This window comes from Dama dama, chromosome 14, assembly GCF_033118175.1.
Source record: "Dama dama isolate Ldn47 chromosome 14, ASM3311817v1, whole genome shotgun sequence".
NCBI classification, from domain to species: Eukaryota; Metazoa; Chordata; class Mammalia; order Artiodactyla; family Cervidae; genus Dama; species Dama dama.
The window spans coordinates 25195755-25212584 of NC_083694.1; the positions used below are offsets into that span (position 1 = coordinate 25195755).

Here is a 16830-nt window from a genome sequence, read left to right on the forward strand (position 1 = left end):
TGTGGTAAATGAATGGATAAGACAGTATATTCAATTTTCAAAGATCTTAAAATATAGAGTGGAGAGAAACAGGGCTGTAACAAAGAAAAAGCACGGGACTGTGAAATCTCCGGAGAAACTGAGATCAGGAAGGGCAAGTCTCAACCGTCAAGCCCGGAGTGTTGAGGTTAGATATGTACTTTGAGATGAAATTCTCTTACCAAGTGAGGGGGTCCGGTGGGTCCAGTGCAGAATCTAAAGAATTTAGCACATGGCAAAGAAGTTCTACTGGATATCCAGAAGATTACAAGCGATCAGTAAACACTTGTTGACTAATTGCTTGTCACATCTCTGGAAATAATCAGATTTAGGCTAGAGACCTGGTCCACCTCTTTGATAGGTATTCGTACTACATTTCCCAGCATACATCAGACTGGGGGATAGTTTTTTTAAATGGACTACAACTCCCGGCATGCCGCGTCCCGGCGGAGCGGACTACACGCCCCGACAAGCCAGGGCAAAGACTATCAGGAGGCGGGGCGGGGCGGGGCTGGTCGGGTCACTTGAGCCGGTTTGACGGAAGAAGCGGCGCGGCGGCGGCGGCGGCGGCTGCGGCGGAGGATGGAGGCGGTGGTGTTCGTCTTCTCTCTCCTCGACTGTTGCGCGCTCATCTTCCTTTCGGTGTACTTCGTATCCTTGCCTGAGGCGGGCGGAGGCCGGCCTGGGGCCCTCCGTCCAAGGGACCGGGCTGGGGTTGGGCCCGTGTTGGGGCCAGGGCAGGGTCGAGGGAACCAGGGAGGTGGCCGGCGTCGGGCGCGGGTAGCCTGGGAGCTGGCACGGCTGGAGGCGAGCCTGGGCTGGAGGAGGGCCCCAGTGGCCCAACTCTGCCCGTCACCTGGGGGTCCGAGCGGGCCTTACTCTCGAAGCGCCCGGGCCCGGCCTGCCCGCCGCCTCTCGCCCCCCGCGACTCCCGGACCCGCTCTGCCATGCGCCAGCCCTGGCACTTGGCCTTTCCTTGTGGCCTTCGGGGGAGAGGGTCGCGGTTTACTTCCTTTTTGGCCCTCGAGAGAGAAGGATCATGGTTTGTCTTGCAGCTGCCCTGGGCCCGGCCCTTCGCCTGATGCCCGGGGTCCGGAGAGCGAGGGCCCACGTCCCGGGGGCGGTCTCTCGTGGACCGTCCCGCGCTGAGCCAGGCGATTTGGCGCCTCTTGTCATTTTTCTTTGGGCAACTCCCCCGCTGCCTGCCCCTTTGTTCTCGCGGGTGTTGGAACTTGTAGGGAACCTTTCACATCCCGAAGTTGACTCATTTCAAAAGCGGGTGAAGTGTTTCTTTCACGATGCGGTTTTGTAGGGAGTGCTGGGAACGGTTTGTTTTTAAAAACCAGCTACAGCTGATTATTTCGTTGCCCTTGTTGGTTGCAGATCTGTAAATTTCAGTATCTGTACACGTGATTTAATTCTCCGTCGTTTCTCAACTTTTAGTTTTCTCTGTCGATGCGTGTTTAAAACTTACGTATTTTGCATAGCCGTTCGCGCTACAGTATTCAAACTGTATCTTCCGGGCTAATAAATGGTCTTTGAACTCTAGGAAGCGTGTGGGGCTACCACTTTGCTCTTGAGGAAGCTTTTGGTCTTAACTGTCACCCAGTGATGACTTAGTTGTCACTTAGTGATGTAATGCACAATAAAATTTTAAGTAATTAAATGTAAACTAAGAAAAAGCATGAGAAACTCTTCATTTTATTTTTTCCCCTTGGAAATTATATGTGTCTCTTTCTGGCAGAATTAAACTTCTTGTTTGCCAGAGCATTCTGGCATTAGGATGGTTGTACAGAGTATTTTTCAGTGTGGCTTTATAATTTATTATGGACTGGCAACCTGTCGAACTGGAATGAGACAAAACTTGGAATCAAGACTCCTTGCTTAGCTAGTAATTTGCTATGCACATTGTTTCACCTCTCTAAGCCTCAGTTTTGTTTTGTTTTTTAATGGGAAATGTTTACTTTCTAGATAGATAGATGTGTGCTCGGTAGAGGTGTGCGAAGCATCTAGCAGCACAATGCCTGCCCCATGGCCAGTGCTTAGTAAATGTTACTCTGCCTTCCCGCCTCAGTCCTCACTGAACAGTAGTTTTTGCTTTAACTGATGATTTCTGATGAAGAGAACCCTGACTTTTATTAGGCTTGGAGAACTTGAAAGTGCAGCATCCCTTAGGAAGTTTTTGGTGATCTACCTCTCCTGTGGCATAAGAAACTGGAGCTTAAGTTCAGAGAAATGAAACTTGGATTTCTTTTATTGCAGTTTGGAAAACTAGTCTTGATAATTTAAAATAACCTTGTCTAGGGAATTCCCTGGCAGTTCAGTGGTTAGAACTCAGGACTCTCACTGCTGGGGCCCTGGGTTCCATCCCTGATCCTGAAAGCCAGGCAGCACAGCCAAAAAAAAAAAAAAAAAAAAAAAGCCTTGGCTTATACAAATTTATGTACATAGACACTTACTAGGTGGAGTTTTAGACTTTAAGATACATTCAGGATGTGTTTTGATGAAATTCAGCATATTGTATTTTTGAATAGTTGTACAAGCTTAATACTAGAGCCGAGAGGTAGAAAATCATCAGAGTATACATTTTTTAGGAATAAGAGTTTTCCTGGACTTTGAACCTAGAGGAAAACATGCAGAGAAGGAAAGGGGTGGATATTCAAAATTAGACACAGTCAAGAGCAAAGGTGCAGAGACAGATGTGTTCATGGCATTTCTGGGTGATGGAGGAATAGGCTATCTGGAGCAAAAGGTTGACTTTTGGTGGCAGCCGAAGGTCAGGTTTGGAAAGGCTGGATTAGATTCAGTTTGAGAGGGTTTGACTGTTAAGGAGAAGGGCTTTCACTTTTATCCTCTAGGCAATAGTGAGTCATTGACAATTTTTTGATGTAAAGAAAGTGGTGTGTCATGAAGATAAGTCTGCAGAGTAGGTTGGAAACAGGAAAGACTGGAAGGTAAGAAACCACTGGAGAACAGGTTCATTTGGATCTGGAGTGGGATGCTACTTGTGGGCAGGTGAAAGGAGGGGTTAATGTGAGTGGCATGAGAAAGAAATGATTGACAGAACCTGGTAACAATTGATTCTGAGATAATGAAATCCAGAATCTGAGAATCTGGAAATCTGAGAATCCAGAAACAGCTTTCCATATTTTGAGCCTGGACAAATAATGCTTATGTCATTGACAGAAATAAATTGGAGGTGGAACAGTTTGGGGAGAAAGTGATGATTTTGATTTTAGCTGTGCTGAGGTAATGGGGGGACTATCCATATGGAAATGTATAGAATTTACTTGAGAGCATTTCTTTTTACCTATTTTATTGGACACTTTCAAACATAAAAGTAGAGTAGTGTAATAAATCCCATGTTTCTATTACTTCAGTGATTTTCAACATTTTGCCATTTCTTTCTCATTTTTCTCCCAACTATTGTGAGGAGTCTGTGGGAGCATTTTAAAGTAAATACCACACATTGAGTGGAAGACTTTTCCTTTTTTGTTTGTCTGTCCCTCAGGTTTTTATTTGTGTGTTTATATTATATTGTATATTTATTTGTGTGTTAAGACCCATTTTTTCTGTAAGTCCAGTGTAATGTATGTTTACTGTGGAAAGTTTGGTAATAGGGAAAAGGTTTGGGAAAACAAACTATCTGTAATGCAACTTTCAAAGCATAAACACTGCTAACTTAAGACCATGCTGAATTTATAGTTTTGTGTCCTATTTTTTTAATATCTTAGTTTTCAGATATCTTATGGATGTATCATAAACACTTTTTCTACTATTGGGAATTAAGGTTTATAACATTTAAACTATTTATATGGGTCATATTTTCCATTTCTTGTAGCCACTGTTCGACACTTGAGGAATCCTGGTGGAATGTTCTGTTATGGGTCACATTAGAATTGTGCATAATAAGAGGATTATTCTGTGAAAATAACTTGTTGAAAGAACATAAATGAGAAAATTTAGGTGTCTAATAAATGAGCTTTAAGGAAAGAACTGAATCTTTTCAAGTCAGATCTAAATCTGCCTTGCAACTGGGGTTGCTTTCTGAAACTTAAATAGTTATTATAAAAGAAATCTAATAATTCCTTATCTTGATCATCAGATAATTACATTGTCTGATTTAGAATGTGATTACATTAATGCTAGATCATGTTGCTCAAAATTAAACAAGGTAAGACGTTTCTTTCCTCGTTTTTTGGCCTTGAAGACAGTTCTCCATTTTCTGTGCTAGAGATTATTATACATAGTCAGCATATGTGTATTTGGTATACACTGAGATGTTGGTGGAGCTCCTGTGCTTTGGAATATTTTTCGATCATGAAAGCATACCAGAAGACTTAACTTGAAATTTTGTTTCTTTACTCTTTTTCCTTGTCCCTCTGTCCATTACTCAGACTAGTAAAGGTTCATTATCAGGTAATTGTTTTTGTCTTCTGTGTGCAAACCCCCTCCTTCCTGCTCACAGGAAAGAGCTCAGTCTGTTTTTTGTTAAATGAAAGATGACCTTCTTTTTGTGGCTCGATGAGAAATTGAATTAGTTGATTTGTTTTCAGACCGTTTTATCTTTAGTATATAATCAAAACTTTATATTGGCAATAAAACTTTGAATTTTCCAGCTTCTCTAAGTATGAGGAAACCAGTTGGTCCTGATTCATTTTATGAGATGAGTAGACAAAAGTTTTTTGGATATAAAAGTTCATGTAAAGGGGACTTCCTTGGCGGTCTAGTGGTTAAGACTCTGTGTTGTGCAGTGCGGCCAAAGAAAAAGTTCATAAAATATTTATATATACAATAAAATACTTTATTGTATATATAAAAATACAATGCTGAAAAAAAATACAATACTGAGAAACACGTTTTGGCTTGACCTAAAAATTCTTATGGGTCTTTTCACATCTTCAGTCTACTTAGTTTCTCTGACCCATGAGGGAAATAGAGTTATACTTGAAAAGTTACAATTTCTGTTTAAAAAAAAAAAAAAGAAAAGTTACAGTTTCTGGCAAATTATATTCCTCCTCTCCTCTCCCTTCCTTCTTTCTTTCCAATTTTCCAGAATATGGTTTAATACAATGATAGATTTAAAGAAAGGATTTTGTTTATCTGGTATGCTTTCAGAGTTCTTGTTTTTCCTCAAGATATAATTGAAATATAACATTCATTAATTTCAGGCCTCTTCATCTTTATTTTTAATTTTTTTAGAATTTAAATTAAAATTAATTAATTAAAAAAGAATTAAAGTCCTCCTGTGTGCCAGGCAGGGTCTTCCCCCTTTTTAAAAAATTGGAGGGACCTCCCTGGTGGTCCAGGGGTTAAGATTTCGCCTTACAATGCAGGGGACACAAGTTCCATCCCTGATTGGGGAACTAAGATCCCACATGCTGAGGCAACTAATTAAGCCCGTGAGCTGCAACTACTGAGCCCATGTGCCTCAACTAGAGGGAAGATAAAATGTATTTAAATAAAATATAATTTAAAAAAAAATAAAAAATTGGAGTGTGGTTGAATAGGCCTCCGCATCTTTAGAAGAATAATTTTTTTACTGAGAGGTAAATCCGTCTCATGTGTATGTGTATGTGTATTTCATATTTCTTGCTTACTCGGTATTTTTGGTGGCTATTTTGTGGGCTTTCTTTTACAAAAATAAAAATTTAAATACAAAGAAAAGATTACCTGGGTTCTTCTATTGAGAAAGTGACTCCTTCAATTTGAAGTTAAGTAGTCTTTTTTTTAAAAATGTTTTTGTGAAAGTTATACTTGCACACAACTAAAGTCAGAATATTAGAAAGCTCACAGTGAAAACAGCAGACCCTTCCTGACCCTTTAAAGTCATATCTGTCTTGCTTTTGAGGGGCAACTGATTTCAACACTTGAACTGATAATTTTTTTCTGATATTTACTTCCTTATTTCTCTATGTGCTTACAATGCTATTTCTTTTTTTCTTTTTTTTTTTAACTCTACTGCATGGGTTGCAGGATCTCAGTTCCCCTACCAGGAATTGAACCCAGGCAGTGAAAGCCCAGAATCCTAACCACTAGGCTGCCAGGGAACTCCCACCACTTGATTTATCAATTTTACAACATTATCTATTGACTTCTGAGTCAATATTGGTAGATTTTGTTCTTAGGTACCAACTTCTAAACATCACTCCTGTTTTTCTATTTTTGTTTGCAGGTAAGTTTATATTTAATGTTTATATCATGTTGTACTATTGTAATGTTTTTTTTGCTGAGCCTATGGCAGACAGTGATCATATTTTTCTAATTTTTTTTTTCTAATAACTTGTCTTTTCAGATAGCATCTTTAAAGTCTTTCAGTACTATTTTCTACATGGTTCGAACATAAAATAATCTATCAGTTGTTTTTTTCCAGGTGACATTTCTCCTCAAGACCTCCATCCTCTTGCTATAGTCTGGAGCGGTTGCTCTTAGACCTTTTCACAGCTTCCATTTTGGGACTCCTGGTTGGATCTCCTGATTCTTGGAAATCATGTCTTCTTTTCTCTTGGCTTACTACCTCATTTTGCTGGAGTAGCTTCTTGAGATTCGGTACATGGGAATTCAATTTTTTGAGACCTTGCATCTTTGAAAATGTCCAGTCCTTTCCCTTGATTGACAGTTTCTCTGAGTATAGAATTCTAGATTAGAGAAGACTTTTTTTTTTTCGGAGTTTGCTTGATCAGTGTCTTTTAACTTCCAGTGTTGATCAAGTTGGGAAATCTAGTGCATTTTGATTTCTTGTCCTTTGGATGGGCTCTCTCTCTCCTCTTTCCCCCCACCCCCACCTCCATCCTTTCCAGAAGCTTTAGAATCTTTTCTTTATCCTTGGGGTTATTTATTTATTTATTTGTGGTAATTTTCAGTGTTTTGGAATTTTGCAGTGGTATACCTTTGTTTAGGCCTTTTTACTCATTGCTTCATTCATTCATTGGGCTTCTGAGAGGTTCCTTCAGTCTGGTAAATTTTCTTCTTTCTCTGATAATGTCTTCCCCCTCTATTTTCTCTCTTCTCTTTCAGCACCTTGGATTTGCTGGATGTTTATCTGCTGGGTTGATCTGCCAGTTCTTTTTTCTTATTCTTGTCCCTTTGAGTTTTTTTCTACCTTCTTGTAAGATTTACTGTTTTATCTTCTGAATTTTCTAGTATGTATATAGTTTATGTTGAACTTTTAATTTCTAAGAACTTTTTGTTCTCTTGGTTCATACTTGACTCTGCCTCTCTGGGATATTGATTATAGTTTTTGAAACTTCCTTCTGCTTCCTACCTACATTATACCTGTTTTTTCCAAGTTCCTTTCTCTTTCTTTTCCCCCCTTATTTCATACTGAGGGCTTTCCTCAATTTCTGATATGTGGCTGGTCATACTTTATGGTAAAACAGTAAAATACTCATTGGAAGCTCATTGGGCGGTGCAGGCTATTGACTGATAGGTGGACTTCACTGAGGGTAATTGGTTTCTGCCTTTTTTGGGGGTACCTGAAATGGCAGTTTTTGTAGGTGTTTTCTCTTGTGCCATTAAGGCACTCCAGAGAAGGATCCTTCAAACTCTTGCCTAGGTGATAACAAGCCTCGAGCTAGCATTCTGAGAACAAGTTAGGGGAAGAACACATTGTTAATGAGGGAAGAGAACAGAGGACTTGGTTGAAAGTCAGTAAACCAAGTATTTATTATACTTGGTCAAGTGTTGCTTCCTGAAACTTTTGTTTTAGGTTTATGTAAAACAAAGTGCAGCCCATAGTAAGAAGTTCAGTTTGAAAGCTACTGCTGTGTTGGTCTGATAACATGGAGGGGAGTAGCAGTAGTAACATCAGCTAACATTTATTGAGTGCTTATTTTGCATGTGGTTTATGTATGTTATTTGGTCTAATTCTCTATAACAACCTCTTGAGGTGTGTTATTATCTCCATTTTACGGATGCGGAAATCACAATTTAGAGAGGGTAGGTAACTTCCTAAAATTGCACAGCTGATAAATAGGATAGAGCATGGGTTTTATTCCAGGTTTATTTGACTTTGCAGGTTACACATACTGTGTGTATGTGTTAGTAGCTCAGTCGTGTTCCACTCTTTGAGACCCCATGGACTGTAGTTCTCCAGGCTCTTTTGTCCATGGAATTCTCCAGGCAAGAATACTGGAGTTGGTTGCCATTCTAGCATTATGTTAAATTGGTTACACTGTAAAAATACATTTACATATTAAAAAATGTGCTTGTTGATTGCAAATTAGGTTTAAGGCCCAGAAGATCAGTTCTTTATTTAAAAAAAAAAAAGTAGCCAAAAAAAAAACTGTCTGAGGGAATAAATTCCCTGGTGGTCCAGTGGTTAGGACTCTGCACTTTTCACTGCCAAGGTGCGAGTTTAATCCCTGGTTGCAGAACTAAGATTCCACAAGCCTCCTAGCAGTGGGCCCCCAACCCCCGCCCCCAAATGTATTTAAAATCTAAATGCAGGAGACCTGGGGCCAGTGAGTCTGAGCTTCTCTTACATTGATTGCCCTGCCACTATGGAGTTCTGTGACCTCGGGCAAGTTACTTAATCTCTCTTGAGTTTTATTTTCCTCCTTTCTGCAAGTTGGGAGTGCCAGTGTCTGGTTCCATAAATACTAGGTATTAACTTCCATTAAAAGAAAAGTCTCAAAAAAAAAAAACCAACAAAAGAAAGAAGAAACATTTTCTATTCATAGGAGAGGAAGACTATTGGTGAATTGAGAGCCTGCCACTTCTGTGGTACATGAGATACTGTGGTACGTAAGCCACTACTGTGGCTCTTGATACGTGAGAACTAGAATATTACACAATAAAGAGCATAGATAAGGGCATTGGGTGCTATAAAAGCAATAGTCTGGGATTCTTTTATCCTGGTCCTTTATCATATTTGTTCAACTTGGAGCTGATATTGTAAGCTGTTAAAGTACTTTTTTTTTTGTTTGGTAAATGTGAGATGATTTTCTCCAGGGTTCTGGAGCTTGGAAATGTATAGATAAATATTCTGACTTGAAAGGCAGCATGACTGTGAATATAAGCCATCCCAAATTAGAGTAAGAGATTTTAGCACAGATACTGGAATAGAGAGTAAATAACATTCTGTTTTTTCTCTAGTTGCCATTCATATCTGCTTAGTGAATGAATCTGAACCTATGCTTAGGATAAAATGTAATTAAAGTTTAAGGGCATTATTTTTAAGCTGTGTCCTGACATATTTGCATAGGGTAAGCAGTGATAGCAGTATGCAAATCTGGGACATCTGAGTCTAAAAGTAATCTTGAAATACTAGCTTGGAAGATTTCTGTACTCCTTTGATTTAGCTTCAAGTAACATGTACATTTAGGAAGAACACAGCATGAGATGTGGTAACTCTGTTCTTCCCTTGCAGTGGGTAATTCCAGAATTGGTTGGCCATACTCTTGTCACTGTACTAATGCTCATTTCATTGCACTGGTTCATCTTCCTTCTGAACTTGCCTGTTGCCTCTTGGAATATATATCGGTGAGTACTTTCTGTTTATTGTTTTGTTTAGAGAAAAAAACTTGAGATTTGACAGCTTTCTTTTCTCCAATAAAAATATGCTAGTCATAAATGATAGCAGAACGTGTCATTAAATCAGCATACATTTTTATTCACTTTGGTATATTGGGAAAGTAGCAATTTGCATGGCTCAGTCTTGTAGTAAAAACACAAATTTACCTGTGTAAGTTAAAAAAAAATTTAATGTTGCACTGTCTAAAGACTTGAGTTGTTTTTTCATTATCTACCTTTTTTCTTTATGAATAATCAAAAACCTGAGAATATAATATAAGGTCTTTATTATTTATATCTGCAGCTTTTAATTATAGTGTACATGAATTGCTCCGAAGAAAATTTCATTTTAAATCTTGCATGTTAGATAATGTAAAAATGTTATCCAGATATTCATTTGTGCTACTAGGATTTGAGGGAGAATTTAAGATTTGTGGAACTCAGAGAGCCATTTGCGTTTTGCAGAAGTCATAATTGAGAAACGTAATGGTGAGGAACCCAAGGTTGGACTAGAAGAAGCTTGGACATAAGAGAAGAGGTCATGAACAGTACTAGGTTAGGACACGCATGTTGTGCAGATGGTACAGTGTGAATGCTGAAGCTCAGATGCTTAAACTCACTGATGCTCTCAAAATTACCCAGTTTTCTTATTTGTAAAAGGAATCATTGAGGAAGATTATCATTTGTATTACTGTGTACACAGCGGTATTCTATAAATATGAAATGTCATGTTATCAAGAGCCCCATAGACTTCACAGTATGTTAAATGCAGTGTCTTCAAGATGTTTCAAGTCTGAGTCTGAGTCAGTGGGAACACTGAATTGAATTGGTCTGGTTTGGGGACTAGGTGTGTGCTTTCCACGCCCTTTGTCTTTGGTACTGACTTTCTAGCCCTGTTCTCCTCCCCCCACTGTGGTCATACCTCCATCACTATAAGAAGTACAGTTCTTATTTGTCAAAACAGTATTATTTAATTTAATGTTTAGAATTAAATTAAATCTAAATGCAATTTATATTTTAATTAAATATAATCTTCTTTTTAAGAGTCATGTAAAGTTAGGCACTGCATTTGTGTCTGAACTATCCATTTATAGTCTTCACTGAAGAAGAGTTTTATTTTACCAAAGTAGCATTTATCCTAAATCATTTCTGTCTTCTTGAAATTGCTCTTTTAAGGCAAGTACTGTTTGTTTACCATGCAGATTGAGACACATCTGTTGATCAGCAGGAGCATAAAATATGAGGGCTTTATTCTGGGCTTCCAAGTTTGCACTAGTGGTAAAGAATCTGCTTATGCAGGAGATATAAGAGATGTGGGTTCTATCCCTGGGTCAGAAGGATTCCCTGGAGTAGGAAATGGCAACCCACTGTAGTATTCTTGCCTGGAGAATCCCATGGATAGGAGCCTGGCAGGCCACTCCATAGGGTCACAGAGAGTCGGTCATGACTGAAGCAGCTTAGCCTGCATTCTGGATATAGAATCTCTCTTTTTAGTGTCATCTGTGAAATGGGAATAGTTATGTTTGACACTACTCTTCCTTACAAACACGTTGTGAAGGGGAAGGGAATTGCATTAGTTAATTTAGAACTTTGTAGATGAAGAAGTTTCTAAGAATTTGATCAGGTTGGTTTGGTTTTTGCGGCTCCTTTCACTTGTCTAAAGGAAGACAGCTATAGATATTACTGATTCAGTAGTTTTCTACAAAAAATGAGTAAAAGGGTCTTAGTACATAAAATATCCTTCTCTAGAATATTAGTGGATTTGTTTCAGAGGGCAGGAATTATACCAAAAATTAATAGTATTGTATCTTTCAAAGGAAAACTTAAGTCATGACCTGTGATATCATTATAATACTCTGTCAATATATGGTCTGAATATAACTATGACTGATTCATTTTTAAAGTTTGATTATTACTGGTTACTTATTTTTCAATGTTTATGCTGATGGTTTGATTTTCTTTCTAATGTATGTACATCCTTTAATTTATCAGGTACATCATGGTGCCCAGTGGTAACATGGGAGTATTTGATCCAACGGAAATACACAATCGAGGGCAGCTGAAGTCGCACATGAAAGAAGCCATGATCAAACTCGGCTTCCACCTCCTCTGTTTCTTCATGTATCTTTACAGGTGAGTTTACGGTCCTCTTGGCACTTCCCCAGATGCCATGCCTGCTTCCGACAGGTGAGATATTACTGTTCTGTGAGATTTTATTTGGCCATTGCAGAACTTTGGGGGGTTATGTGAATTTCTTGTGACCTATGTAGAGTTTTTTTTATGTCATGTCATTGAATCAGCATTCTGTCTGACCTGCAGTAGTTACTCCATGTTATTAGTTACTCCTTAACTGTTGAGGCTGTCCACATCCTTAAGACTGTCTTTGCTCTTCTTTCCCTGCCCTGGTGTCTAGTTATGAGGTCTTACTGCCTGTTTTAAGCATTTCTAAATGTACTCCCAGAGACTTTCCCACTCATGGGTCTTCTGGGTGTCAGACCACTGACAGCAGTTCTCAACAACTTTTATCCATACTGGGCTGATCTTTCTTGGTGTTAGGGAATTTAGATGTGATGGCCTTCTCTCCAAGATGCAAGTGGTCTGTTCTGGTAAGACTGCATCAGTCTTCCAGTTAGATTGGAAGTAAGAATTAATATGAAGGATTAGCTGTCACACATTGCAAGCCTTATGCTGTCCTGTTTTAAAATTAAATTTACTACCTAAAGTTTTAGAGATAACATGCCACTTCTTTCTTTACCCATTATAGACCCATAGGATAGACCAAAGAATAGAAAAAAATTGTCATGTGTGTGTATGATTTGATTAAGCCTTTAAGAGGCTAGAAGTTAAGGCTTAACTTTTGTATCCAAGCTTAACTGTATCATATTTGTTTTCCTGAGGTAAATTTTAATTTCCACATGGGCATAAGACTAGTAGGAAAAAACTTGTACTGAACTAAACTCCTGTCACTCAAAAGAGTCCTAATAATTAGAAATTGTACCTAGATAAGAATTTCTAAAATTTGCTATTTTTTTCTGAAATAGAGCCATTTTAGCCTCTGCCTGAGAAAGCAGGCTTCCTAAAATTCTTTTGCTGTGCTAATTACACCCACTAGCATAGATTAGGTTGAAATTAGAGTTTAGATGATTTCCTTTTTAGTATTTATTTTGTTTGCTTTCCTATATTTTAAAAATAGGACCAGAAAAGCACACTAGTACCAGTTTCTGGTTCTCATACCTTATCTTATTGTTGATTGTTGATTGTGTTTAATTTTTAATCCTCGCATTAAAGATGCAGAGATCCTAGCATAAATAATAAAGAGCAAAGAAGTTTAATATTAAGAATACAGTGATACATCTATTCTCATTTTTATTACTTTTAAAGTCAAACCACATGAAGGTATCATTACCATCATATATGTTCCCTTCTATTTGTCAGAGGCAAAAGGCAAGGTGGTTATCCTTTCTTCATCCTCCTCTCCCCTCCAGGTTTTATGCTTTTGGAGAGTAAACTAGGGTGGATGCCTCCTGAGTCTTGATAACATGAGCTTCTGGAGACATCTAGGGGCAAAGCCAGTGTAGCCACACTTCCGAGGTGTAAACATAGGATTAGGGAGCAGTATCTTGCTTAGTAGACTCAAAATCATAGGATTTTAAAATTGACAAGACTTTCTTAGTTCTTAGCTATTGAATTTAAAGAGATGGGAAGATGGACTGAAGACTGGGGATTGGAAGAATCAGAAAGCAGTTGAGGGAAGGTTTAAGGAAGGGTCCTTTACAATGAAATAAAAGATAGGCAACCTATAAAACTGGTTTGGCTGAGGAGCTGCATTCCTCACTGAATGCATCCTTTCTTTTTCTTTCTTTCCCCTTCTTTTCCCCTTCCCTTCTTAGCTTATCATTTTTAGCCATGGTGCTATTACCTTGTTCCTTGGCATTTCCCTGTAGCCCAGAGGTTCGGGATGGAAGAGTAATTTCAGAAGATGTCCTTCTAACACTTTCCTCTTAGCTTTTGGTTGTTGTCTTTAAAAAGTGTTTATAATTCTGAATCATCAATTTCTAATGTAGGGATTTATGCTGCTCCTTCTATGTCACCTGCCACTCCTCGCATGGGGCGTTACACCGTGGCACCTTGTGGACACTTGGGGTTTGTTAAATAGAATTAAAGGGCAAAAATGCCCATCTTCTTTAGAGATTGGTGGAATCTATGCCTTTGGAGCTTGTTGGGTACGAATCTGGTGGAAGCTGCTACTTCCTCATGGTGTGACCTGGGGCAAGTTTCTTACCCTCTCTGTGCCTCAGTTTCTTCCTCTGAAAATGAGATAATAATAGTATCTGCCTCATGGGATTATGATGCGGATTAAATGAGATAATGCACATAAAGCACTTTGGTTTGTGCTGACCTCTAGTAAACTAAAAAACACATTGAAAAATATTAGTTACTACCATTAATTTGTGCTATGCAGTGCCTACTGTTAGTTTGGTTAAATTTGGACAACTAATCACTTTTAGCAGCAGCAATGTAAGGGTATTTTTCTGTTTTTTAGTCATTGATCTCAGAGCAAGGCTAATTCCTGTTAAAGATGATAGTCTTGTTACTCTTGTTAAATGTGGTGGTTTTAATGGCGTATTTATTGAGTGATCACCACACGTCAGACACTGCATTTGATACAAAGGAGCAGCACAGAATCCCTGTGTCATGGCAGTACGTGGGTGTCACCTGGAAAATGAAAGTGGACAGGAGCTGAGGCACGCAGAAGCCAAGGAGCTCTGGAGGGAGGCCCGGCCACTGCCCAGGGCCAAGAGGCCTTCTCAGAGGAGGTGCCAAAGCTGGGGGGTCATGAAGCCTGAGAGGAATGTAGGGTGTGAGAGGAGGGGTTCCAGGAGTAGGAACAACATTTTCAGAGACCTCCATAGAGAAAGTTTTTTCCCTGGATATAGCCTGTTTTTCCTCAACTATAGTCCAACATTGGTTTTAGGTTATACTCCCTACCCTTGCCTCTACCCCAGGTTTCTTTCTTTCCTTCCTTCCTTCTTTCTTGAAACATTAGAGCCTCTTGGTGCCCCAATAGAGATCTTCTTCCCTTTAGGTGTTGCTTTTTACCCAAACGAGTGTCCCCTGGTGAGCCTTAGGGATGCAGGTCTGTACAGAACAGACTCTGTAGGAACATTCCTAAGGAAACATTAGTAACATGAATTTCTTCTCTCCACAGTATGATTTTAGCTTTGATAAATGACTGAAGCTGGAGCAGCCGTGGTTGAAGTCAGCCTACACTACAGTGCACAGTTGAGGAGCCAGAGACTACTTAAATCATCCTTAGAACCGTGACCATAGCAGTATATTTTTTCCTCTTTGAACAAAAAATATTTTTGCTGTATTTTTACCATATAAAGTATTTAAAAAACATGAATTGAGTTTTTGTAGCTTTCTGGTTCTCAACTTTAACCTGAACCCCCAACATGTGAAGGTGTGTTTCATCATCTGTATATAGAAGACAGTTATTTGTATGTAGGAAGAGGACTCATTCCAGCCTTGCATGCCAAAGAGAAAAGGACATGCTATAAACGGAAAGTGTAATAGATGAGCAAGGTGGCTCTTCAGGTCAAGAGTACAAAACCATACCGTTAGTCTGGACAAAGGAAGAGAGGAACTAAACTACCCTTTTGCCTGTATTGTGGCGGCTTCCTGTATTTCACATGGTTTACAGATTTAGGGGACTGTAAGCCAAATATCTTTTCATAAGAATGTTAACATAAAAATGACATTTCAAAAATATATTTATTTCTTTGCTGAATTTGTGAAGCCTTACAAGCCATTACAGGTACAATGTAATTCCTGCTTATAGAAAGGAAAATAAGCCAAAACAAATTTTATCAAGAGCTTTCATTTAAAAGCCACTGCCTCCACAATTATCCTCAAACTCACACATTCTCACTGGTTCTTGCTGGATCTTGGTTTTGTATTCTAATTGATCTAATTATATTTGATCTCTCTGATATGTCTTTTAATGGGTTTGGAGAGATGGTTTGGTAGAAGATGCTCATCAGGTTAGATGCAGGAGTAGCTGGTCATTCAACGTCAATGAAGTTGATCCTGCTGCCCTCTGCTTGGTGCCTGACTGATCCTTCTGTCCTGACGCACTGACCCCTTTGTCCATGTCATGGATATAGCAATATCTAATCAAACTTGGTTCCGTGGAGTATTTGTCAATTCTTGCAGTTGTCGAGAGAAGTTAACTTAGGTTCTGTATGCCAGATGAAGTGAACCTAACATTTTATTCTTAGTTCTCCTTTGTGTTTTAATGTCTTGGAGGCGCTGGTATTTCGGTGAAACACGGCTGTGTTTTATGACAGAGTCCAAAGAGATTCTTCAGTCTGTGGAAGCAGAATTGGCTAGCCAGATAAGCTGTATGGTCACCAAATATCAAATGTTGCATGTCCTTTCAGCCTTGGACTAGGCCTTTCCTTGGCAGAAGCCAGAGAGCCACTAAGCAAAACTCCCTTTATGGACAGACCCACATTTTGACGATGGTGGTATGCCCTGGCCACACGTGAAAGGAAGGGTGAAATGGTAGCAAAGTGAACTTGGTTCTTTTGGTCTGCAAGTCTCAGAAATTGCTCCTTGGGGTTATCTTGTATTTCTTCCAGGCAAAGAGCCAAGGAGCTGTAACATAGAAGCTAGTTTGTTTGCATCTCTCTTACCTTTTCTTTCTTAGGCACCTTCTTCTGTTTAAAAAAAAAACTGTCACTTAACTCTGGCTGTATCCCTAACTTCCAGTGCCTCTAAATGTTCTGCTCAAGCTTTTAAAGCAGTGAAGGTGTTGGAAAATTTAGAACTGAGAGATAAAAAAGAAAGCTTCAGAAAGCTCAAAGGTAGTGGAGGGCTGTTGAACAAAATGTTTTACCTTCTCATTCAAATATTTAAAAAAAAAATGGCAATATTCACAATGTTGTGTTAGTTTCATATCTATAGCATAGTGATTCAAATTTTATTTTATTCCATTATAGTTTATTACAAGGTATTGAATATATCAAGTATTCTTAGTAACCAAAATAGAAACTCCATGTAGTTGAGAGCATTTGGCTGTCAGTTTACATGTCGTCGGGCACAGAGCAGAGGCTGAGCAGATCAGAAAGTTGCCTTGTTTACAACAAAAGACAGGAGCTCTTTACTTCTGAAACATTAACTGTGGTTAAAAGCAAAACCACCTTTCTTATATTGCTTGTCTGTATCAAAGCCAGGAAAGGGGGTAACTCTAGTTTTTTGTTTTTATTTTTTAGGGGCTCTTCTACAAATGATGAA

General features: G+C 39.0%; 1 protein-coding gene across 2 annotated transcripts; it reads left to right on the plus strand.

Annotated features, from left to right (window-relative positions):
* The first annotated feature begins 533 nt into the window (after window positions 1-533).
* On the plus strand, window positions 534-14938 carry CNIH4 (cornichon family AMPA receptor auxiliary protein 4). Of its 2 annotated transcripts, XM_061160136.1 has the most exons (6): window positions 625-669; window positions 4124-4192; window positions 6392-6567; window positions 9389-9501; window positions 11524-11664; window positions 14741-14938. In XM_061160136.1, the coding sequence occupies exons 4-6, from the start codon at window positions 9434-9436 to the stop codon at window positions 14766-14768; spliced, it is 237 nt and encodes a 78-aa protein (XP_061016119.1). In that variant the 5' UTR covers window positions 625-669; window positions 4124-4192; window positions 6392-6567; window positions 9389-9433; the 3' UTR covers window positions 14769-14938. The 2 variants fall into 2 exon arrangements, with proteins under 2 accessions (XP_061016118.1, XP_061016119.1); XM_061160135.1 differs by lacking the exon at window positions 6392-6567 and having other exon boundaries at window positions 534-669.
* The last annotated feature ends 1892 nt before the right edge of the window (window positions 14939-16830 follow it).